Here is a 24895-nt window from a genome sequence, read left to right as displayed (position 1 = left end):
TTGTTTGGTACATGCCTAAGCAGAGACTGAAATATTTCATGAATACTTGATCTAACTCTTATGTTGGTCACACTCATTATTATTGTCTGTCATCTTCCATGTCATTTCTTATTTTCTTAGAAGAAAAGTTTATAAAATAGAATTTAGTAGGGCTGCTCTCTCAGTGATTTGCTACAGTAATGTGTATCTCTTATATAAATAATATACTTGATTTGATTCTAATAGAATAAAAGTTCAGATGTTTTTATTTAATATTCCAATCACATTGATTATATCTTCTTATCTATTTTTATAAAAGCAAACTACATTTATTGAAGCCAATCTTTTTCTATTTTGTTATCAGTTAAAATTGTTTCATAGAAGCACATTTCAAGGCTAGGGACCTTTGTTACTAAAGTTTTATATTGGTGCATACACTCTTAATTCTTTAACCAGAAAATAAATTTAATATATGATTATAATAGAATATAATTTAGATGCTGGGTGTGGTGTTGTATGACTGCAATTCCAGCTACACAGGAGATATAGGTAGAAGGATACAGGTCCACAACTGTCATAGGGTAAAAGTAATATCCTACCTGAAAAATAAAGGAAATAGGCATAGCTCAAGTAGTATAAGATAGCAAGAGGCTCTGAATTCAAACACCATTATTACCAACAAAAAACGAAAACAAAAAAGTAAATTACGTTATGAAATCTAGATATTTAATGATTTTTCTACATATAAGTTCTTGATATGTTATCTGTTAAAAATTTGAACAATACAGATTTGTTTTCTAACATCAGTTCGGTCCTGATAGATCTTAGTTCTGTCAAGATATAATAATGAATGGAAAAGGGTTATAGATATGCTCATTTTCATCACAAAGTCATGAGACTGCCACTTGGTGAGATTTTCTATCTCAAAAAAGGAATTTTTTTTATAAAACCTGAGGCCTTGCTTGCACATAGTGGGTGCTTAATAAATTTTTATTGAATGATGAATAAAAAAAACTGAGGCCAAATATTTAAATAAATATGGAAGAAAAGGATAAAGAGTAAATGTTAAACATTTAAAAAAACGTTAAACACTTTAAACATTTAAGTGTTTAAAATCATTAAATTAGTACCAGGAATTTGGAATAGTAGCTAATGCAGTGTGTGAATTTAAAGACAGTCTTGGAATTCTATGATATTGATAGACATAGGTTTTTAATTTTGTAAATTTTTTTTTCATAAATACAGTGCTTCTTAAAAACAAGCCATTTGGTTTTTGATTTCTCTCTGCCTTAAGGGGGAAAGGCTTTGTATGTTTTAAATGTATTTTAGGAAAATATAAGATGAATATTAGTTAGTGTAATTCATCAAGTAGAAATGATGAAGTTGATGGAATTCAGGAGGATTTGTTTATATACTTATAAAAATACAGAGCATTATATTACTTAAAAATCATATTTATGAAATGATTTATAAAACAGTTAACCACAATTTTTAGTTTACTTAGGTATTCTCTTATAACAAGAATAATTTAGGATAATTTGGATATTAGTTTAATACGTTAACAGATTATCATCTGGATAAATATGCATAAGTATGTGTAAACTTATGAAATTAATGTGTTTATCCAAGAGCTTGATTGTTCCATTACCTTCTTAATTAAATTTTATTACAATGCATAAAATGCTTTGATACTCAATTTGATTGCAAATGTGTTTTATTTTTAAAATCTACTTTAACCATAAAACGAAATCAAGCCACTAAAAGATCTTCAATAAGGATAATTTATCACACATAAGAATATAGACTTTAGATGCTACTAGATAAATTTACATGAGAGTAGTTGAGTAAGAAAGTAGCAGACAAATATGTAAACTAATCAGTGCTTGTGGTCAAGTGATTCCTCTTTATTACAGAATTATCAGGGCTTTGTATTAGACATTTTTACTGTGGCTCATTAGTGCCTGAGGGCTGAGAACAGGTGAAACAATCTACTTAATCATCTTGTTTTCCTTGTAGGAAATAAGTTTAGGATAGAATAGTTAGAAAACAGTTTTGTGATTATGCAGTCCATTCCTCTACCATTGACATGTTTAATTCAATCATTTAACTTGTTTTTCATCCCAAGAAGAAAAAAAATGTTCTGACGAAACCAAAATATTATTCTGAATTATTTTCCTAGTTACTGAGCAATGACCAATAAAGAAAAAGTTTGTTTCTGGTGGAGTTCTTTATGATGGATTTGTTTGTCAATATGAGGCATTCTTCTCTAAGGATAATACTTTGTGGAGTGTTTTTGTAGTGTGAAAAGGTTGTATAGATATAGAAAAAGAAGAGAAGATTCTTGTCAGCCCAATAATTTTGGAAAATGCTTATTATTGTTTGTATCATAGATTATTTTTCTAGGAAAAGTTAAATTTACACGTTAAAAGGTGCATTTACTCACATTTGTGAGTGAAATTTTGTTGATTAAAGATTTTTTTGGTCAAGGATTTTTACCTTTGTTACTGTATATAAGTGATGACTGGATCTGGAGATAAGAGATTTGTTTAGGATTGGAATTTAAATTGATGTATTTAAGTGTATCACTCTACTTTCATTTGCTCATAAACAAGTATAGATTAATATTCTTTCATATTCTAGTTATGTTAAATATAATCATGTAATTTTAAATAACTAATTCTTGTGTAATTTAAAAACCATTAGTAAGGAAAAAAATCACTTTTAGAAGTGACAGTATGTTGAATCCTGCATGACACTTTTAAATAAGGTTTTCTTTTCAAGGAAACACCCATTAATGCATACTAAACACACAAAATAATGGATATCACTGTTTCTTTCCATATATGCATGTATCAACCTTTAGTCATGTCCATATTCCTTTTTCCCTTTTATCCCTGCCTCCCACTGATTTGTTGATCTTCTTTTCCTTCCCCTTCCATAATATTCCCTTAGTATTCCCTCTTCTACTTTCAGTTCATCTCTCTCTCCTTCTCTATCTCTCTCTGTATGAATGAAAACATGATACTTGCCTTTCTGTGTCTAGCTTATATTACTTAACATGACATCCTCCAATTCCAACTATTTTCCTCCAAATTATATCATCATTCTTTTTGGTTGGATAATGCTTCATTGTGTATATATACAATATTTTCTTTAATCCTTTCATAATAGCCCCACAAAAATAAAATACCTAGGAGTTAACTAAAGAAGTGAAGGACCTCTATGATGAAAACCTTAAAAAACTGAAAAAGGAAATTAAAGCAGAACTAAGGAGGTGGAAAAGCCTCCCATGCTCCCAGAATAGGAGGATTAACATCGTGAAAATGGCAATACTGCCCAAGGCTATCTACAAATTCAATGTGATACCTATCAATATCTCCCCTCATTTTTTCAATGAAATAGAAGAAGCAATCCAAACATTCATGTGGAACAACAAAGACCCCAGATAGCAAATACAATCCAGGAAGAACAGTGCTGGAAAAATATCAATACCAAATTTCAAACTCTACTACAAAACCATAGTAATTAAAACAGCTTGGTACTGGCACAAAAACAGATCTGAGGACCAATGGAATAGAACTGAAGACTCAGAAATGAACCCACAGACTCATAGCCACTTAATCTTCCATAAGGGAGCTAAAAAAATAGAATAGAAGAAAGACAGCCTCTTCAGTAAATTGGTTAAACACCTGTAGAAAACTAAAGCTCTCCTCATATATCACCCTACACCAGAAACAACTCCAAATGGATCAAAGACTTCGAAGTCAAAGCAGACACTCTGAAAACATTACAGGGAGGAGAAACTCTAGCGCTCGTTGGCACAGGCTGAAATTTTCTTAATAAAGATCCAGAAACACAACAAATCAAAGAAAGGTTGGACACATGGGATTGCATGAAACTGCAGAGTTTTTGCATGGCAAAGGACATAGCTAATAAGATCAATAGAAAGCCCAAGGATTGGGAGATCTTCACTAGCCACACAACAGACAAGGGCCTCATATCTAAAATATACTTAGAACTCAAAAAACTAAATCCTCCAACAACATATCCATTCATTTCTTAACAAGCATCTATGCTGATTTCATACTTTATCTATTATGAATAGGGCCACAAAGTACATGGTTTTGCAGATATCCTTTTTGTATGCATGTTGACTTTATTTATTCTGGATAGCAATTCTCTGTCAGATGAATAGCCTGCAGAGATTTTTTTCTCCATTCTGTAAGTTCTTTTTCTATTTTGTTGTTGTCTCCTTTGTTGTGCAGACTTTTCTTTTTAATTTAATATATTCCTATTTGTCCATTCTTGGCTTTTATATCTATTTAGGTTATTGGAATCCTATTCAGAAAATATTTACCTACAGCAATATCTTGAATAGCTTCTGCTTTTTTCCTAGCAGTTGCAATTTTGTGTATTTCATTAAGAGCTTTCATCTATTGTAATTTTTTATTGATGTTGTTTGTTTTACAAAGTGAGAAATGAGTTTTGTTTGAATCTTCTCCAAGTTAACAATTTTTCTAGCACCATTTGTTGAAGAGGCTGTACTTTCTTCTTTGTGTCTTTTTGGTTCCTTTGTCAATAATCAGTTTTGTAGATGTGTTGGCTTATTTTTTTTGTCTTTCATCCTGTTTCACTGGTTATATGACTGCTGTTATTCCATTATCATGATTTTCATTTTTTGTTATTATGATGTATAATATTTTGAAATTTTTAGGTATTCTGATGCCTTCTACATTGATCTTTTTTCTCAGGATTGATTTAGCTATTTAAATTGGATTTTGTTTCTAATCCTACAAGGAGTATCATTAGTGTTTTGATGAGGTATGCACAGCATCAGTAGATAGCTTTTGTTACTATTGTCATTTATTTTATTTACTTACATTAATATTTTTATTATTTTTAATTAGTTGTGCAAAGGAGTTGCCATTCAAAAAAGCGGCTTTTGATTCCAGTGTATCTAGCCATTTGAACTGCACTGATTCTCCCAGTCCAATGTAGGAAGGTTTTGCATCTTCTAGTCTTCAGTGTTTTGAATTTTTTTATTGTAAAAGTCTTTCACCCCGAGTTGTTTATTTCAAGTTATTTTATTTTATTAGGGCTTTTGTGAATGGGTTTCTTTCTCAAGGAATTCACTCTTGGTGATTTTTATTTTGCTACTTTGCTGAATTTTTATTCAGTTTTAGAAGGATTTTTACAGAGTATTTTGAATTTTCTACATATAGACCCTATAAATCTATTCTTGCAAATATAGATAGTTTGGATTCTTCCTTTGCTATTTGTATCCCTTTTATTTTACTTGCCTCATTGTTCTGATAAAATTTCAAGTGTTGAGTTGAATAAGAGAAGTGAAAGTGGAAACCCTTTTCTTGTGCTTAATAGTAAAGGAAAGACTTTCAGATTTCTCCATTCAGGATGATTTGTGCTGTGGATTTGTTATTGAATTACAGCCACTCAATTGTAGTAGCCACTCAATTGTATGTGCATTGTTTGTAGCTGCTTTTGAAATGTAGTGTCCAACTTGTATCAGAGTAAGTTTGTATATGGTTCAAAAGGTCTACAATATTTACTACTGAACTCTTTACAGAAAAGATAAACCAACTACTGCCAGTGCATCACATCTTTATTTCTGAATCAGAAGTTAATATAGCTGGATAGGAGGTTGCTATCCAGTAAATAGCAAATAATAAATATTAGAAAATGTGTATCATTCACATATGTGTATATCTATGTGTCTGAGCCTATATGTTCCTAAATTTCCTTATAAACTGGTGCTATACATATTTAACAAAGTAGTTTGCCATATAATATGATAACAACATTACTTATTTTTTTCTTTTAGAAACTTTCAAACACACTTTACATACTGTATTTGTCTTTCAATGTTCAAAATCTTTCAAACACACTTTACACACTATATTTGTCTTTCAATGCTAATTCTTTTTGATGTTCTGCTTGCTAATTCCTTTGTCATTGGAGAAAATAAATATTTTTTCTGATAGTATCTCTTAAAATTCAAACAATTCCATACTTGAAGTTTCATAGACTAGTAGATATGTATACTATTTTCCATATGCACTTGCCTATTACGTAAGCTCTTCAAACATACTTTTCTTCAAGATTATCTTAATCTTTTTATTTTCTTCTGTTTTATCTTACATTCATTAACTTGTTTTCATATAAAGTTTGTTTTTAACTAATATAGCTAATGTACAACAAATGTAGATCAAAAGTAATATTTTAAAAATTAAAACATTAATATTAAAATATGACCCAAGATAGTATACTGTAACTTTAATTATTCTGCTACAATTTTAAATCCCATTTTCTTTTATACTATTTTTTAAAATCAAGTAAGAACTAAAAATACTTATTCAATAGATATACATAGGTCTATATATCTTAAGTAAGGAATATATATGTTTATGCTTATATTCCTATCTATACATAGTGTTGTGAATTTACATGATAACATGCTTTATGGCTGCCTACCAAGCCATTTTGCACACTGTATAAATTTGTACTGTATGATATTTTCTTTTTTTCCATTTTCTATATATAAGAGGAATATAGTATTCCTATGAAATTACCTAATAAATAGTGTATTTTAAATTTTTACTCTGTTTGATAGGATTTATTCATAAAATTTAGTTCCCATTCCAGTGAAAGATTTTAAAGCCATACTTGATCATTTTTATGAGGTAGCACCAGTTCAGGGAGCATTGACCTCATTTTATACTATGCTTACCATTTCACCTCCCACCTCTTTCCATTCTATTTTCTTTGTAAATTCATTTCAGTAATATTTTATGCCTTTACTGGCATAGTATCTTGTACAAAATGTTATTGTAAAGCATTTTTCTTGATCCTTTCTAGAAAATTTAACTTCAAAAGTTCCTGATAACCAGCTCCACAAGTATGCTGAGACAACCTGTCTTAATATGTAGCTTAATTTTATGATTTAGCTTCTAATTTCATCTTTAACTCAATAGACTTAAAATATTTATGCAAGTAAATATGATGAGTTGTAAGTCTAAATCCTTTTATTATTAGTCAAATTTTTGTGTTATCAAAGACATTCTTTTTGCACATAGATAATTCCAGAGTGTTTTCCATCAAGTTTGGAGGATTTGTTTTCTTCTCTTTCAGGTCATATATATTTTATTCAGTTAAAATCACTTAACATAATAATTAGTCATGCTTTTATTTACCACATTGTATACTTTAAATAAATCTAAAAAACACATGGCATTTAATTTATATATACTACTTTGAATCAAAATAATGTATCAGTGTAGCATTTCTTCTTTTATACCTCCTATAAGTAGGACTCAGAAAAAAAACTAAACTGAACATTAATTTTATGGATTTTTTTCTACTCAATAGGTGCTATGGATATAGAGGAGAGAAATCGCCAAATGAAAATTAACAAATACAAACAGGTAGCTGGATCAGACCCCAGACTGGAACAAGATTACCATTCGAAGGCAAGACAATTTTCTTTTTAAAAGTTGTAAGATGATCAGTCATATGAAACCTCTAGATTTCTTTCACTGAGTGCAAATTAGCCAAGACAGAAACATATAAAGCAAGGGCCCCTTGAAATTATTAAGTGTTCAAATTTATTATGTGCTTGTATCTCAGACTTTAAGGATAGATATTATCATTTCAAAGCAAAACCCCACATTATTGTGTTATGTAGGAGATCTAGAGCTAAACAACAAATCTTATAGGGTTGTTTTCATTTTATAAAACTTATAACTCTGGGGCTGGGAAGGTGGCTCAGTGGTAGAGTGCTTGCCTTGCATGCATGAGGCCCTGGATTCGATTCCTCAGCACCACATTAACAGAAAAAGCTGGAAGTGGTGCTGTGGCCCAAGTGGTAGAGTGCTAGCCTTGGGCTGAAGAGCTGAGGGACATGCCCAGGCTCAGAGTTCTGGCGCCAAGACTGGCAAAAAACAAAACAAAACAGGAAACTTATAATCCTTGAAAAATGTTTAAGAATTTCTGTTATCATCTTCATTTTCTTAGATATTTTTCCTTATATCATTTAATTGAATTTGGTTTATTACTGTTATTAAAACAAAATACATATTATTAATATTATTATTAGGAGTTCAAAAGTTCTTCTGTTGTTGTTGCCAATCCTGTGGCTTGAACTCAGGGCCTGGGCACTATTCCTGAGCTTCATTTGCTCAAGGCTAGCATTCTACCACTTGAACCACAGTGCCACTTTCGGCTTTTTCTGCTTATGTGGTGCAGAGGAATCAAACCCAGGGCTTCATGCATGTTAGGCAAGCACTCTACCACCCAGCCCAGTTCAAAATTTCTTTTAGTAACCATATTTTGGCAGGACTGAAGTTTGAGCTCAGGATCTCAAATTGAGTTACACTTCCAGCCCTGCATTTTGTTGGCTATATTTTTGGAGATGAAATCTAACCAACTTCTGCCTGAGTTGTGTCAAACTGCAAAGTTCTGGATCTCAGCTTCCTGAATAGCAAGGTTTGAGCGACTGGTGCCCAACAAGAATTTCTTTAAGCTTATTTAATTAGGTGTAAGTGGAGTTATGAGATCTAACAAAGGAGGAAGTAAAGAATATTACATTTTAATGATCAAGACATTTTTGGGTGCACAATACTATTTTATGTCATGAGTATTGTGTATACTATGAGTATCCTTGAATTTTTGTGCTCAAGGCTAGCACTCTACAACTTTAGCCATGGCTCAACTTAAGGCTTTTTTGGCAGTAAATTTTAGACTAATATTATTGGAAATAAATAAAATCACTGAATTTATATAGCTACAGCTAAACTGATGAATGGCTAAGTGTTCATGTTTTATATAGTCATAAATGTTTAAAAGTAATTTTATCAGATGTTGGGAAAAAGAAAATAACAAAATATGTGAAAGTTGTTTTAATTATTCAAATATTAATTATTATTACTGTTATGGTCCAGAGTTATTTTCCTTGGTTCAGAACTTTTTTCTATTGTGTCAAGTATAAAATAATTAAATTATAAAATCTAACAAAGGTTAAAAATAGGAAGTTTGAATAAACATAAATTTTCAAGTCAGGTTTAGTGTTAGCCAGCCTGTAGTAAATAAGCCAACATAATATTTTCTCTGATACAAAGAACAGTAGTGTATCAGACAGACTTACATTTAGCTATTCATAATAAAAAAATGGCAAAATTTTCTAAATAAGAGACTTTCTTTTTTCCATGTAAAAGAAATCCAAACAGAAGCCCAAGACTTGTATTAGTACTTATAGCACCAAGCCTTCTGAATTGCAGGTCCATTTTCACAGCATGGCTACTGCACTGAGAAGTTCATACTCAAATTATCAGAATAAGAAGGAAGGCCAGCCAAGCCAGCCCACTGAGTTAGAAAAGTCATTGCTCTCCTCAACTCTTGTTCTCAATTCCTGCTCAACGGTAAAAATTGACTAATGATCACCCTAATTACAAAGGATCCTGAAAAATGAAGTTGTTTTATTTTGCTCTTGGTTTTAGACCAGAAAAGAGAGTTTGGATTATTTTAGTAAAAGGACAGGGAAGGAGAAAGCATATTGGGTAGGCAGCCACAAGTAGCTTCCCTAGATAAGTAGATATTACATATTCTGATTACCAACATGAAAGACCAAGAACTCACAACTCTCAGTTGGCTGAGGTGATATTGAGGTGATTTTTGTTTCCATTACATGAGTAAGCAAAATTGCCTGAACTGATTAGAATGGAAGATATTGGGGAAGAAGTCAAAGATAACCTCCAATTTATCTTTGGATACCATGGATTCTGAGCCTGATAGTGCAGGAAGTTAGGGGCTATAGAGACAGGATGAGCTATGAATTTGGTTTTGACCATATTGATTTTGATGGACTTGCCAACCATACTTCAGAGATATCCTGTTAGCACGTATGAATATAGGTCTAAAGCTTGGGAGAGAGGTAAGGAAAAAAGTAAGTATCACTTATTCATTATGTGATAATTAAAATGAGCACAGGGTGATGAACTTTTTTGACCAAGGGCCATTGCTTAACATCAGTCATGAGCCATACAAAACTAGGCAGATGGCCACAGGTAGCCAGTAGTGAGGTAGACTGGAAGCATTCCTGTCTGTCCAGTCATATCCAGTAATGAGATAGACTGGAAGCATTCCTGTCTGTCCAGATAATTTGTGGACCTTATATAAACTTCAGTTAGAGATTCCCACCCCTGTGTGTACAATGTGTACAATGAAAATAAAAGAGGGTTTAAGATAGTATTTTAAGGAAAATGGAATCTAATTAGGAAAAGTTAGACTAGGAAGAGATTAAGAAGGAACAGTCTGGGATATAGAAAAGAAACGACGAGTAACAGTATCAGAGATGCCATTACATGGGGGTTTCAATAAGAGAGAAAAAAGAAAACCAAAGATTTCATTGAGTGGTAAAATAGATTTTTGGTTTTAGGACAGTTTTAGTGAATGGTAGGTTAGAATGGGTGAAAAGTTACTGATTCTGGAGAATAAATGGTAAACAAATTTTTGTTAAAGGAAATAGCATAAATTCTGTGTGGCAACCTAAGATCTCTAAACCTAGACTCTCATTGCAGAACTAACATAGGTCCTGTCTCTGAAAATTGTGAACAATCAATAGAAGTAAATAAATAGGGCTGGGAAGATGGCTTAGTGGTAGAGTGCTTGCCTAGCATGTGTGAAGCCCTGGGTTCAATTCCTCAGTACCACATAAACAGAAAAAGCCAGAAGTAGTACTGTGGCTCAAGTGTTAGAGTGTTAACCTTGAACAAAAGAAGCTGTGGGACAGTGGCCAGGCCCTGAGGTCAAGACCCAGGACTAGCAAAAAAAAAAAAAAAAAGAAGAAGAAGAAGAAGAAGTAAATAAATAATGATGCTTCTTAAAGATATGCTGATCACTAATTGACATAGTGTTTCCACAAAGACAAACCTTTTGGCAAGTCATAATCGTCTACAAATTCTCCAGGAAAAATTATGTACTTTATTAACTTTTGCCCAAACCAGAAATACTTGGTTGACTCCTTAATAGTTTTTAGATAAATGCTAATGGCTACCTTTACTCTGATTATGGTTTTTTGACCTTAAGTTGTTATTGCTGTTATGTGCTGTTGCACATTTCAAAGAATTCTCTGGATAACTAAATTATATATACTTTATTTTCCTTTGCACATTGTCTCTTGAGAATTCTTAGTGTAATAATGGCTGTGTTTGTAAACCCCACACCTTGTACTATATTTCACTTAAGAATGAGCACTTGGTAAAATAAAATCTGCCATGGTGGCAATTTTTATAATTCAGAAAGTAGAAAGTCTGTTAATTAGAAGCTCCAATGGCCTAGACGATGGCTCAACTGATAAAGCACCAGCCTTGAGCAAGGAAGCCAGTGAACAAAAGTACAAAACTCTAAATTCAAGCCCTACTACGGGCAACAAAAACAATCAAGCAAGCAAACAAATCCTCCCCACTCTTAAAAAGTTGTTAAATATTTACCACAATACCACTGTCCACATTCCTCATAGATAATGATGTAATTATGTGATTAAACTATATTATGACAGTGCCTTGTACTCTGATTTGATGCTTCATGCAGAGGATAATACTTCAGTATGTTATCCAGATAAAGATAAACTATTCTATTCATCTTGATTTATTAATTGTTCATTGATTTCCTATTATATGCCAAGCACTGATCTAAATAACAGAAATACAAAAAAATGAATAAAAGGTATCTTCAGGGAGTTTATAATCTACAAAGGTGTTTGGGTAATTAGAGAGACAGCATGAATAGTAGTAGACAAAACAAAAAAATACACATGATGGGGCTGAGAAGGTGGCTCAGTGGTAGAGTGCTTGTCTAACATGATGAAGCCCTGGATTTGATTCCTCGGTACCACATACACAGAAAAAGCCAGAAGTGGCACTGTCGTTCAAGTGGTAGAGTGCTAGCCTTGAACAAAAGAAGCTCAGGGATGGTGTCCAGGCCCTGAATTCAAGCCCCAGGACTGACAAAAAAAAATGATACCACATTATAAAAACAGTTATGAAGGCTTAATTTTATAAGCACTTAAAGCAGTGATTAATTGTCCTTAAAGGAATAGAGGATGACTTTACAAAGGAATTGATATGTTAACTGTGCCTTCAAGGATTATTAGACCTTATGAAGAGGGTTTTCTGCTTGGTTACAGGAAACCATTTCATCTGGCTTTAGCTATCACAGAGCCTATCTCAAAAGTGTTAGAAGGATTAAATAGAATAATCTGCATAGATGATTTAAGGCTGTGTCTTTTATAACTAAGTAGAAAATACACATGTAATTATTATAGCTAGCTTTGTAATTGTGCTAACTATAGATGTCATCATGCCTACGGACCATCCAAAATGAAAACTTGATTCTGTGATCTCCAGTAAAAATTTTAGTTCCTTGATTCCTTTCCAGGTAGAGGCATTATATATTCAGTAGGCTTTGCAGTACCTTAGAACACTTTCCTTTGAGCATGTAGCTACCAGTAATCTCTTGACCTAGAATTTCATTGCAGAATATCACAAGCGTAAGTCTAAAAAATACTTAAGTGTCTATGGCTTTTTCTCTCTTCACTCTCTAAAGTATAAACCATAATTACACAAATATTCTCTTTAGAGGTCCTATCTAGCCAAAATTTTCTCTCACAAATATAACTTTTTTTGCAGTGTGGCATTAAAATTAGGCACTGTAAGAACCTTAAATAGGACAGAGACAAAATTATTTGGAAGTAGATCATTAAAAAGAAAATGTTGCAACTGTGGTGCAATCAAAGTACTACAAATACTCTGAATTATAATATGATATAAAAACCTAATGGAAGGAAGGAGAGCCTACTCTTGCTCATATGATTGACTATTAAGTGAATTTCTTCTGCCTTTGTTCTCTCCTCCACATCCAGACTGATACCAAGAATTATGCTCAGAACTTCAGACTCCTTTAACTACCAAAGATTGTTTATTCTAGGATTTTATTTTTAAAAACAATACCCAGTGTTTCCTCTCTGAATATGATTTGAAGGTAACTTATAAGTATTTCTTGATAACATCAACCCTATTTTCTTCAATATTGGACTTTCACTGCACACTAGTTTGTACTGATCAATTCCTTATATTAATTAGCCTTGATTTCTGTTGAGACTTATTGAATTGAAAGCAAGCTATATTTAAGGGAACTCTCATAGTCCACTGTCATCTTTTTTTTCAGAGTTCATGTACAATGATCTATCAAATAGATTTGAGATGCTGAAGGAAAATCAAACTGGGAAATAACCTAAGAATTTCAAGTGAGAATACTGGAGTAAATAGAACTTTTAGAAATTCAATTTTATGTTTTTCTCAAGCGTATCATCCTAAAAATTTTAATGGTAGTCTTCTTTTCAATGTAAGTTTGCAAATAAACTTACTTTCCATTAAACTTAGGTACATAGGAAGCATATTAATTTTCCAGACCATGTAGGGATTCTTTAGAGTCTAGAACATCCTAAAGAATAATAATTTCCTGTAAACTTTTCTTATTTGTGATCTACATGGTAGGTAATGTACAAATTGTCAAAGTGTTGTCGGGAAAGGCTTTACTTCATTCTCTTCCAAGATTTTAATGATCTTCAGTCAGAGCAATTTTCAGTTGAGATCTTGAATCTTCTTTGTTGTTTTTTTTTTCCTGTAAGAGAACAGTGAGCACATCATTTATTGTTTATCTTACAGCTGTTTCCTAGTGTATTCTAATTAAAACATTTACTGTGGAGTGCCAAAGTAACAATAGTTATTTCTTGAATGAATTTACTTATTCACATTCATAGTTTATAACTTTCTTATAATAGTAATTTATTTTCTTTTGTATAATAATATAGTTTATTTTATAGCTAACATTTAAACTTTGGTATACTTATTAAGTGTGAAAATATACTGAAACATTTCTTTAATTAATTATTACTTTTCTGGGGGATAGTAAATGTGAAGATGTTTTATTCTTGACATGTTCAAAGTATAGTTTTCCAAATTTTCTTTATTCAAATATTTTTATATTCTTTCTCACTTTCCAGATTTCCCATTCAGATTATCACATGTCTTTGTGTAGTTCAAGTCTGAGCTGTCCCTTTGGCAAACATGCTCAGTTGCTTAGAAGTTAACAGGAAAGTGTATTTGGTGCAGGCCTTCCAGAGATAGCAGAATATCATCAAATTAGAACTTTTCTTTCTGTATACAACACACTCCATTCAATATGACTTTAATGATTTTATGGCTTAGGCACTGGAAAAGAAGCTGCTAATTGTTAAGGACACTTCTAAACATTTTGAAAATACATTTCTGAAAAGTCCTTAAGAGGGAAGCTATCTTTAACTTATTCAAAAGATGGCTAAGCAGCAGACACTTAAATCTGACTTTTAGGTTTAAGATAGATATGAACATAAGAAAGTTTCCAATAGTTTGTAATTTTATAGGCTTTAAAATTAAGCATTAACACATTTACACACATACAAATATATTTCTACAGATCCCTATAAAAAGATATAGTATGTGATGAATTACATGAAAGGCATGCAGTTATAATCTGAGAGCTCTTATCTTTCCTTAAATTTAACAATTCTAAAATTTTAGCTCAACAAACAAATTTTTTGGGAACTCATTTAAAGATATATGCAATACACACTGTACTCATAAATGTGTAACAAACTATACAAACACTTAAACTGTAAATTAGCCTATGTGCATCAAAGAATCACAAGTACAGGATTGACAGTTATGGCAGACCTACAATGTTAAAGTCTACATTAGGCAGAGTTTAGTTTTGACTACTGAAATTTAAAGTTAAGTAAGTAGAGCTGGGCATGGTGGCTCATGCCTATAACCCTAGCTACAGGAAGCTGAGATCAATTCAAAGCCAGCCCTGGCAGGAAAGTCCATATGACTCATCTCCAATTAAACACCAAAAACAAAAGCTGGAAGTGGAGCTGTGGCTTAGGTGGTAAAATGCACAAAAAGCTCAGGGAGAGTGGCCAGGCCCCAAGTTCAAGCCCCAGGACCACACCAAAAGGAAAATAGAAAAAAAGAGAGAGAAAGAGGGGGGTGGGGAAGGAAGGGAAGGGAAGGGAAGGGGGGAATAAAGGAGAAGGGGAGGGGAAGGGAAGGGAGGAGAGAGGAGAAAAAAGGAAGGAAGGAACAAAGAAAGAAAGAAAGAAGCTAGTTATGTAGTTAAGATACAGAAATGAAGATGAAGCAAATAAGACAAGAACCAATCAGAATATTTGGAGGATATTTGGGGGAATGTATTGGGATATACATTTAAAATGAGGCATAGTCTACACCAGTCCAGAAAAGGCATATACATATTTCCTATTGAGAAGAAATTAGTCTTGTCCTTTAGTTGGGAATCCATATTTCCTTGTAAGGTTATAGAATATGGAAAAATCTGACCAAATGAGGATGGTGACGCCAGAAGTAATTGGAAATCAGGGGCACACTTGGCTTTAAGAGTTTAGTTTTGGAAGTGGTGCTGTAGCTCAAGTGGTAGAGGGCTATCCTTGAGCGGAAGAGCTGAGGGACAGCGCTCAGGCCCAGAGTTCAAGCCCCAGGACCGACAAAAAAAAAAAGAGTTTAGCTTTGTTTTAGAAGAATATTTTTGGAACAAATCTTTTAGATATGTGTAGAGATATAACTTTTATTTTAGCTTCAGTCATAATATTTTTAGTGTTGGATATTTCTATCAAATATATTTTTAGCTAATATACTCCTGGAATTGACAAAAACAACTATTGTCTGATCATTACCACTGCCACATCATCGCCATAATTTGCTACTACATTTGCTATGTGTCAAATATTGTGCATATACCTATATTTTTGTGTTTAGTACTAGTAGTAATCCTAAGAAAATTGTAAGGTTTTCCATATCTTAACAGATGAAAACTGAGATATTCACAGAAGCAACTGTCCCAAAAAAACATGATAATTTATTTAGCCAATAATATTCTCACTCAGGAACATTAGCTCTTAATTACTACATTATTATTCTGTTGCCTCCTAGAGTTAAAACTTAAAGTTATTCAGTTGAATTTAGATGATATAATAGCCTAACAAGCACAAGTAAATAAGAAATATAATATCAGAAGTGATTTTCTCTCTAGTTATGAAGTTTTATTTTCAAGAAATAGTAGAAGATGGCTTCTTTTTTTTAATCATAAATTTGAAGAGTAAGAAAGTTCAGCAAATACATTGAACATTTTAAGCCTTTGGTTTTTATATAAATGAAATATCCAAATATACATATATATAAATAAAATGAAAGATATCCATATATGTCTGAATTTAAGATCAAATTTAATTTGAATAATTTTAAGAAAAATGTATAAACAACCGATCTATTGTATATGTATGCATATTTTATATAGATAAAATATGTAATCTTTGATTCACCACCAAAGAGCATTTCCACACTAATGAGTTATGTAAATTCACTTATATTTTAAAATCATTATTTGAAAAAATTAATATTAACTATTGTTATTAATATTAAAAGTATTAATGTGATGTAGTTAAATAATGTTCCCTTCCAAAGCACACACTATCATTTTATTACTTAGGTATTTCCTAGAAAAAGGAACAAGCTTGGGAAGTTTTTTTTTTAATAATTAAAGCTTTATCTAACAAAGTTGAAGAGTAAAGTAGACTAAGACAGGCCAGTTACCACATGTGCATTTTTTTAATGAGTTTCATTACTTAAAATTTTATGGAGCCTTAGCAATGATCCTTTTGTTTTACAGGTAAAGAAAATAGTCAGTTATTAACATAGAAATATATAACTAGGTTCAAGGAGATCCACAGGAAAGAAAGCAACAAATCATTTAAATATGATTTGTTACTTAAATTGTAGTCTATTACCCATCAGTCTATCTTGACCAAAATGTTTCTTTCTGTCTAACACTTATACTGAACTGTTACTCCTGGAAGACTGGTTATGAGATAACACTTATTAAAATCACGGCAAGTTAGGTTATATAAGCTAATCATTATTTCAAGGATTTGTGGAATATATCAGTATATGTGATAAGTTTCCAAAAATTGTCTGGATAAAGGCATTTCAAAATTTTGCTTAATATGCATATAAATAAAGAAAAATCAATTAAATATTATACTCAGTAATAGCCATATTTGATGTTTATTCAGAATTACAAATTTAGTTATACCACTAGATAGCAATGACATGATAGTATTAATAATGGTTTCATTAATTTATGTTAGATATAACACATAATTTATAAGTTTCAAAACATTTACAGTGAAGGTATTAATCTTATTACTTTACAATAAGCTTTTTTTTTGTAAGTCATGGGGCCTGAACTCTGGGCCTGGGCGCTGTCCCTCATCTCTTCAGCTCAAGGCCAGTGCTCTACCACTTGAGCCACAGCACCACTTCCGGCTTTTTCTGTTTATGTGGTGCTGAGGAACTGAACCCAAGAGCTCATGCATGCAAAGCAAGTGCTCTACCACTGAGCCACCTTCCCAGCCACAATAAGCTTTTTTTTTTAATTTGTTTTTAATTTTAATTTTCTTGTCACAGTTAATTTCAGAAGGGTTACAGTTACATAAGTAAGGTAGTGAGTACATTTCTTGAGCAATAAGCTTTCAAAGGTTAAATAATTTACTTGCCTTTCCCCAGGTAGTAAAAGTTTTTTTTTTTTTTTTGCTCTAGGTTTTCTAGGCTCCAAGTCTATTCTTTTTACATTCCAGCTTGAAGACTCCTGGCAAATGTTCTTTGGTTGTCAATAATAAAATTAAGTTTTGTCCATTAGTTTTTACATTAAATGTATCTTATGAGAATAGGTTATTAACATGAAATGTTTGTGTTGTTTTTCAATTTACCAGAACACTTGAGCACCCAAGAACACCCTGCAACCCTGGCTGTGCCAGTTAACTGATTATTTCAGTTCCAGGAAGTTTGAGCTATTATAAATAATAATGACTTCTAGTATTTCTAGGATCCATCAAAATTCCAGCAACTGTTCAGAATTTAAACTTTCTCTTTTATCTTAGTTATTCTAAAAAGACTTAGCGGTTTAACAATTAGATTTTGTGTCATCTCTAGGTTTTCAGTGAAGCATAATGGATTAAAGAGAAAAATCAATGGCTACTAGAATTGGTTTTTATAAGTTAAAGTGGCAACTCATTGTAGTTTTTTATAAATTTATTCAGAAATTTAAAAATTGAACTTCCTAATATTAAACCAAAATTTTATTTCCCATATTTTACCTAAATGTTCTTCCCTGTGGCCATTGCTGTTTTGAAACTACTTTAATGGCCTTCTTTGGGGTGTGGTGAAAATGGTCTAATTACTTTGCTAAAAACAAGGGTTTCACATAAATTGAATTTTTCTTTTAGGATAATTACCATTCACTTTTGGTTTATATGCAACTGAGTGAGATATTGCAGTATCCTCTGTGGACAATTAAAGTGCTGAAATAGGAGAAAGCTAATGACTGCTTTGTGTGGTTATACTGACAACTTCTGCGTATTTGTCCATCTGTGTTAACAGTATCGATCAGGATGGGATCCTCATAGAGGGGCAGATAATATTTCTACTAAATCTTCGGACAGTGATGTAAGTGATATATCTGCGGTTTCAAGGACTAGTAGTGCTTCTCGTTTCAGCAGCACAAGCTACATGTCTGTCCAGTCAGAACGGCCAAGAGGAAACAAGAAAATCAGGTGAGTAAGGAGAGTTTAACAGTAAAATGTTAAATATATTCTGGACCTTTCCTTTTCTTGGGATAAACATCAAACCCATTATTTTTAAAAGGTTTTAAATATATCACTAATGTAGTAGGCTCTTCTGTACATTTTTCTTTTTTATTGTTATTTTGGTGCACAGTTCAGATTTGTTGCCATAAATTTTGTGTACTAGATTACTTGGAATAATAGTTATTTTATGTTTGCAATTTAAAGACTTAACTACCATTATTACATCCTCGCTAAAATTTAAGTGATGGTTAAGTAAGGTTGTAAACTTCTTAGTGTTCTAAAAAAAATACCTAAATAATATTTTGGAGGAGTTTTTCTGAGCTGAATGTATCTCAATGATTTAGAAAACAAGAATATTTTTAGTAGGGTGATCTCCTATCTATAAGTATATAGAAAGTGTTATCTCCTAGTTTTAAATATATTTTTTACTAGGATGATCTCTGAAATCATTAAGTGTATGGAAAGTTTTCTCAGCTTCTGAAAAACATATAAATATAGTATATAAATTAGTATAATTTATATTTCTCACTTGTCCTTACTGGTTTTTTTAATCGCTACTTGACTTAAATCTCTATAAGAGATCATAGTTTTTGCCAGTTTTCCAAATAATTTTGGAAAAGGAATGTAAGAATTGAAGCTGTATGATTATTGTATACCCCTAGTGCTTCTCTGACAGTAAAAAAAATGTTTTCACACTTATAACTTATGACATAGCTTATAACATATATTTGTTTTTAATAGTTTTCATTGCTGTTCTGTTTAAATTCATGTGCATGTTTTCTTGACTTTTTTTCCTTCTTTTGTATTTATTTGCATGCCTTCCATTTGTGTTGCATTCAAAAGGCCAAAGGGAATAGAAGAGGGAGGGAAAGAAGGGGATGAACATGAAGAGATAGTTCATAAGGACTCAGAGGTAAAAGATGAGAGCATTAATGAGAATGAGAAAGGGACAGAGATTATAAAAGCATGTAATAAGGAGAAAAACAGAGAATCAGGAGACGAGGAAAAACCACAAGATATACCTGAGCAAGGGAAAGAAAAAGAACAGTGGAGCAAAGAGGACTTACAAAGGAGATTCTCACAAGATGATGACAGGTAAAATATGTATATTTTTGTAGATATTCCCTTTAGTAGTATAGTCTTTTTTTTCACTATTCCTAAAATAATTTCAATCATGTATGTTTGCTTTATTTCATTGTGTTTTACCAATTTACCTTCTTACATAACTTTTTGATATACTGGTAAGTTATTATCAAACAAATTGATTTCTAAGTCATCTTTAATTTGTGTTCACTAACTCTAAGAGTGTTTTATTTAGTTTGAGAGTTCTTTATAACTAGATGAATGGAACTTAGATTTCCTTTTAGAAGTCTGAGCATGAATTTACTTTGTATCTTTTCTAGCAGTAGAGTCTGAAGATGAATGAAAAGATACAATTGTAGTTCTTTTACCGATAATGAATCATTAGAGAAAAAAATGCAAAACTCTTTTTATTTTATTTTTTATTGTTATTGTAAAGGTGATGTACAAAAGGGGCTGCAGTTACATAAGTCAGGTAATGAGTAGTACTGGTATTTTTTTTTGTTCTTGTTTTTGGGGGGGCTTTGGGGTCCGGTCATAGGGCCTGAACTCTGGGCCTGGGCGCTGTCCCTCAGCTCTTCAGCTCAAGGCTAGCGCTCTACCACTTGAGCCACAGCGCCACTTCCAGCTTTATTCTTTTTGCTTATGTGGTGCTGTGGAATCGAACCCAGGGCCTCAGGCATGCAAGGCAAGCAAGCGCTCTACCACTGAGCCACCTTCCCAGCCCCCGTAGTACTGTTTTTTGAACAGTGGTACCTCTTCCCTCTTTTTCCCTGTTTTTTCCCTCCCAACTCCCCTCTTCCACAAATTGTGTACTTCATTTTTAACATAGTGCCTAGTGAGTATCACTGCTGAATTAGTTCACCCTTTGTCCTACCATTTCTGTGCTTTCCTCTTTCTTTCCCCAAATCAGATAAACTTACATACAAGACAAAAGGTACAGAAGAACAAAAAAAAGACAGTGACAAAAGGGGAAAAAGAAAGAAGGAAGAGCAGTGTTTTTGATCCTTTGGTTTGATGTAGAGTTTTGGTTGGTTGGTTGGTTGGTTTGTTTAAGACAGGGTCTCTCACTCACTATGTAGTATAGATTGTCCTAGAATCTAATATGTAGCCAGGCTGGACTTGAAATCATCTTTCTGCCTTAGTTTGATGAGTGTTGTGATTACAGGTATGTACCACACCTGGTCCATGATACACTGAATTGAAAGTGTAGATGTCTAGTGCTTAATAGGAGGCAAACTTGGTAGATTATGCCATTGTTACAAAAACTGGAGAAGGAGCTTTGAGCAGGAGAGAGACAGGAAGAAGAGTGCAGCAATATAACGTAAAAGCAGCTACATCGTTTTTCTTTTCATAACACAAACCACTAAGTAAGTGTGAAACTGGTTTATACTGGAAAGTACACTACACAGTCATATCAGCACAAGTATGCAGTAAGACTTTATTTTTCATGTCAAGATGAGTCTGCTCTAATTTCATATATCAATCATGTACATTTTAAAGGAATTTGGTTTTCTAGAATTTCAGAATTTTATATTATACAAAATCTGCTTGATTCATTCAATTTTTAATCAATTTTTGCATTATAATATCAACACCTCACGGCACTTTGTGGCTTTCTTATTATTAATGAAAAAGACAATTGAGCATGTGTTTACCCCATTGTATATAACTCAGTGGTCTAGTCTATGAAGCTTTCTTTTTGTTTCCAGAATAGCTTTGTTCTCTAAATGTTTCTATTTAACAGTTATTAAATGTAAAATGAATTGTAAGTAAGGCATAATTTCTGATTTGCCTAAACTAGTAATTTCAAATATGTCTTTGTTATATTTTAACTTGATAATTATCTTATTAATAAAGATGACTTTTTCTGATTTATTGATCCAGAAGATCATTTCTAATTTACAGAGTAAGTTTCCAAAGTTTCCTTGAAAAAACACATTGAGTTTCCTTTCCTCTAAGAGCAGAGTGAAATCTGAGTCTCTAATGTGTTTTCTTTGTTGTATAGAGAAAAACATATGTACCCACTGGTGTTTGCCCAAAACCTAACCCCATATTGTCATACTGGTTTTGTGGGCAGAGGTTTAGAGAAGATTATAATCTTAAACTCTCAGTCTTTTTAAACATTACTTTCTTCATCATTTTCTTCAGGCATAGTGCATATAATTTTACTTGGGAAAGAGAATAATGTTCTATTCTTAGCAATATGTTTTATTGTAGTCAATTTAAGTAATTTCAGAACACATTTGGCCTTATAAACTGTAGGAGGCCAACCTGATTTCTCTGGGTAAACACATATTGTATAAAGTGGCAAGATGTATACGTACACAGTTGTTTGTAATAAAATGTTAGTGTCATACATTATTGCAACATAGGATCTTGAATTTGCTTTAATTTCTTAGAATAAATCTAACAGTCTTTGTTTTTGAGAGAAAATGTTCTAGCAACCTTTGGTTTGGTACTTGATAAGCATAATCTTAGATGGTTTAAATACTGAAAATAACTTACATGGTTATACAATATTATTAAAAATAATCTTTTTCTACAATATACCATTGTATATTAGACACCTTTACTTTGGAACCCAGGTTTCATAAAGAAAAAAATAATTTTGACTTCAGTATTTATAGTAATATTAGTACGTAACAAAGGACTGCAAGTGAACAAATAACATCTAATTGCTATTTTCATTATGCTAATAAGATATTGCATGTCACATATCTGATTTAACTTTTCATCTGTAATGAATTATATTACACTGAGTGTACTAGACAATGAATAGCAAATTTTTAATTCAAATATTTTTCTAAGTTGATTAGTAATACCAGTCTTATTTAGTTATTTATATTTACCACCATGTATGTAGGCTTGGTAATATATTCCTTTAGTACTAGTGATTATATTTAGTAAACTCTAAAAGGTTCAAAATGATATTTGTCATTTGAAACACTTCTTATAACTGTGTATGTGTGATTTAAACTTTAAACTTACTTATATTTGCTAATTGTATATATATTATATATTGTATGTGATAAATTAAGTTGCCCTATAAAAAATGTTGAGAGATAAAGGAGAAATATTCATTCAACAAATATAATTTAGGAAATTTATTAGACACTGTAGTCATAACTAGAAATAAAAATGAAATTTAATTTAATATTACTAAATTTCTAAACCTTAGGATAAAGCTTTTTCTTAGCTATGTGTAAGTGTATGTTTCAGAATAGCTCTGTATCTAAAAGGTATCATCAAGATACCAGAACAACTTCATATAGATATATCAGAAAAGATCTTGGCATAAAAAGAAGCAATCTTAAATAATCTACAGTGGAAAATATGTATAAAATTATTAAGAACTATATTTTGTCAAAACCAAACATATTATAATGTTGCTTTCTGTTAGAACTGAACCTTATCTATCTAAAAATAATATTTTTAATCTAGGTGTATTTCTTTGCAGACTTTTTAGTTATTAAAAGCAAATCTATGAGTGCTATGTGATTATAATTTTTTGAAGACAGTTACTCTTTTGAGGGTAGTAAGCTCAAATTTTTATTAATAAGTAGTTTTTAGAACATGGGCAAGCCATTAAATTATCTTGATGAACAGAATAATTGTCCATTTATGCAAAGGCATTATTGATAACATTAGTCTTAAATCAGTTAAACTATGAATACAGAATTACATGCATATATAATTTTGTATGTATAGTATAATATAATACATATGTTAAACACCTTTAAAGACAAAGCAGTATGTTTTGTGGAAATAATTGTGATTAGGACTCAAAAATATGTGGATTTTCATCCTACTTCTTATGTACCTATTCACTTTGTCTTTCTGGGCTTTTTTAATTTGTTAAGTAGAGGAAAATCAGTGGGTAACCCAGTTTTTTCTTATTTACACCTTCCTGTAACTTAGATGAACATAGTATAAGAAAGTAAATGTTGTATGTTATTCTGGCAATTTGCTTTTGTTATCATTAGTCTAAGAAACCATTTGTTCAATATTAGCCATTGGTATACCAAATAACTCAACAGAAGTTTCTGCTGTTTGATAAATGATTCTGAAATTTATAAAGCCAGTATTTAGTTCAGTTTATATCAAGTTTGATTTTTTTTATATCAAGTTTGGGTTTTTTTGTTTGTTTCTAGTTTTCTGGATTTTTTTTTAATTCCTAGAGAACATGATGAACTCTGCTCTTCTGCTGAGTATCCCCATGGCTTGTGTTTTCTTTCCTACCAACTCAAATCATTGGTTTACTATGATGCTCTCATACGCTCAAATAACTTCCATTATATTTTATGCTTAATATTAAATTCAAGTATGAACTTTAGTAATGCTTGAAAATCACTCCTAAAATTAATTCTATATGTTTGGAGTAGAGTCCAGGAATTTGCAATTTTAATATTAATACTCTAAGTTAATTATGATGGAAATAGAATATTGATGATGTTCCTCCTCTCTTTCGGATTACTTGTATATTCTAATGAAGCTTATAGTCAGATCATAATATTTGAAATAGAAAGACAGCTAGGATTTTGATAGGTATTCATTCAATTCCACTATTTTGAGTATTATTGCCATTTAACAATATTGTCTTCCAACCCATAAGCACTAGATGTCCATTCCTTTTCTTTACTTTTTTTTTTTTTTTGTCGTCCTGGGCTTGAACTCTGGGCCTGGGCGCTGTCGCTCAGCTCTTCAGCTCAAGTTTAGTGCTCTACCACTTGAGCCACAGTGCCACATCTGGTTTTCTGAGTGGTTTATTGGAGATAAGAGTCTTATGGACTTTTCCTGCCTGGGCTGGCATTGAACCGTGATCCCCAGATCTCAGCCTCCTGAATATGTAGGATTACAGGCGTGAATCACCAGCACCCGGCCTTCTTTACATTTTTGCAGTAAAATTTTGTAGTTTTTGATGTATATACCTTACCTTTTTTGTGAAACTTACTTTATTTTCTTTATAGTGTTATTATAAATGAAATTGTTCCATTAATTTCATTTTTAGATATGCTCATTACCAACATATTCTAAGAAAACCTATACTTGTATCCTGAAATCTACTCT

The 24895-nt window shown here is 31.9% G+C and overlaps 1 protein-coding gene across 1 annotated transcript in view; it reads left to right on the top strand.

The window, feature by feature from the left end:
• The window catches only part of Rims2 (regulating synaptic membrane exocytosis 2), a 281763-nt gene that overhangs the window by 157338 nt on the left and 99530 nt on the right, over positions 1-24895 (top strand). The window contains 2 exon segments of the mRNA XM_013012421.1: positions 7363-7463; positions 18540-18712. Coding sequence (XP_012867875.1) covers positions 7363-7463; positions 18540-18712 — 274 coding nt within the window.

This window comes from Dipodomys ordii, unplaced genomic scaffold (genome assembly GCF_000151885.1).
Source record: "Dipodomys ordii isolate 6190 unplaced genomic scaffold, Dord_2.0 Scaffold17, whole genome shotgun sequence".
NCBI classification, from domain to species: Eukaryota; Metazoa; Chordata; class Mammalia; order Rodentia; family Heteromyidae; genus Dipodomys; species Dipodomys ordii.
Note: the sequence above shows the minus strand (reverse complement) of the source record. Positions and strands in the feature narration are given on the sequence as shown.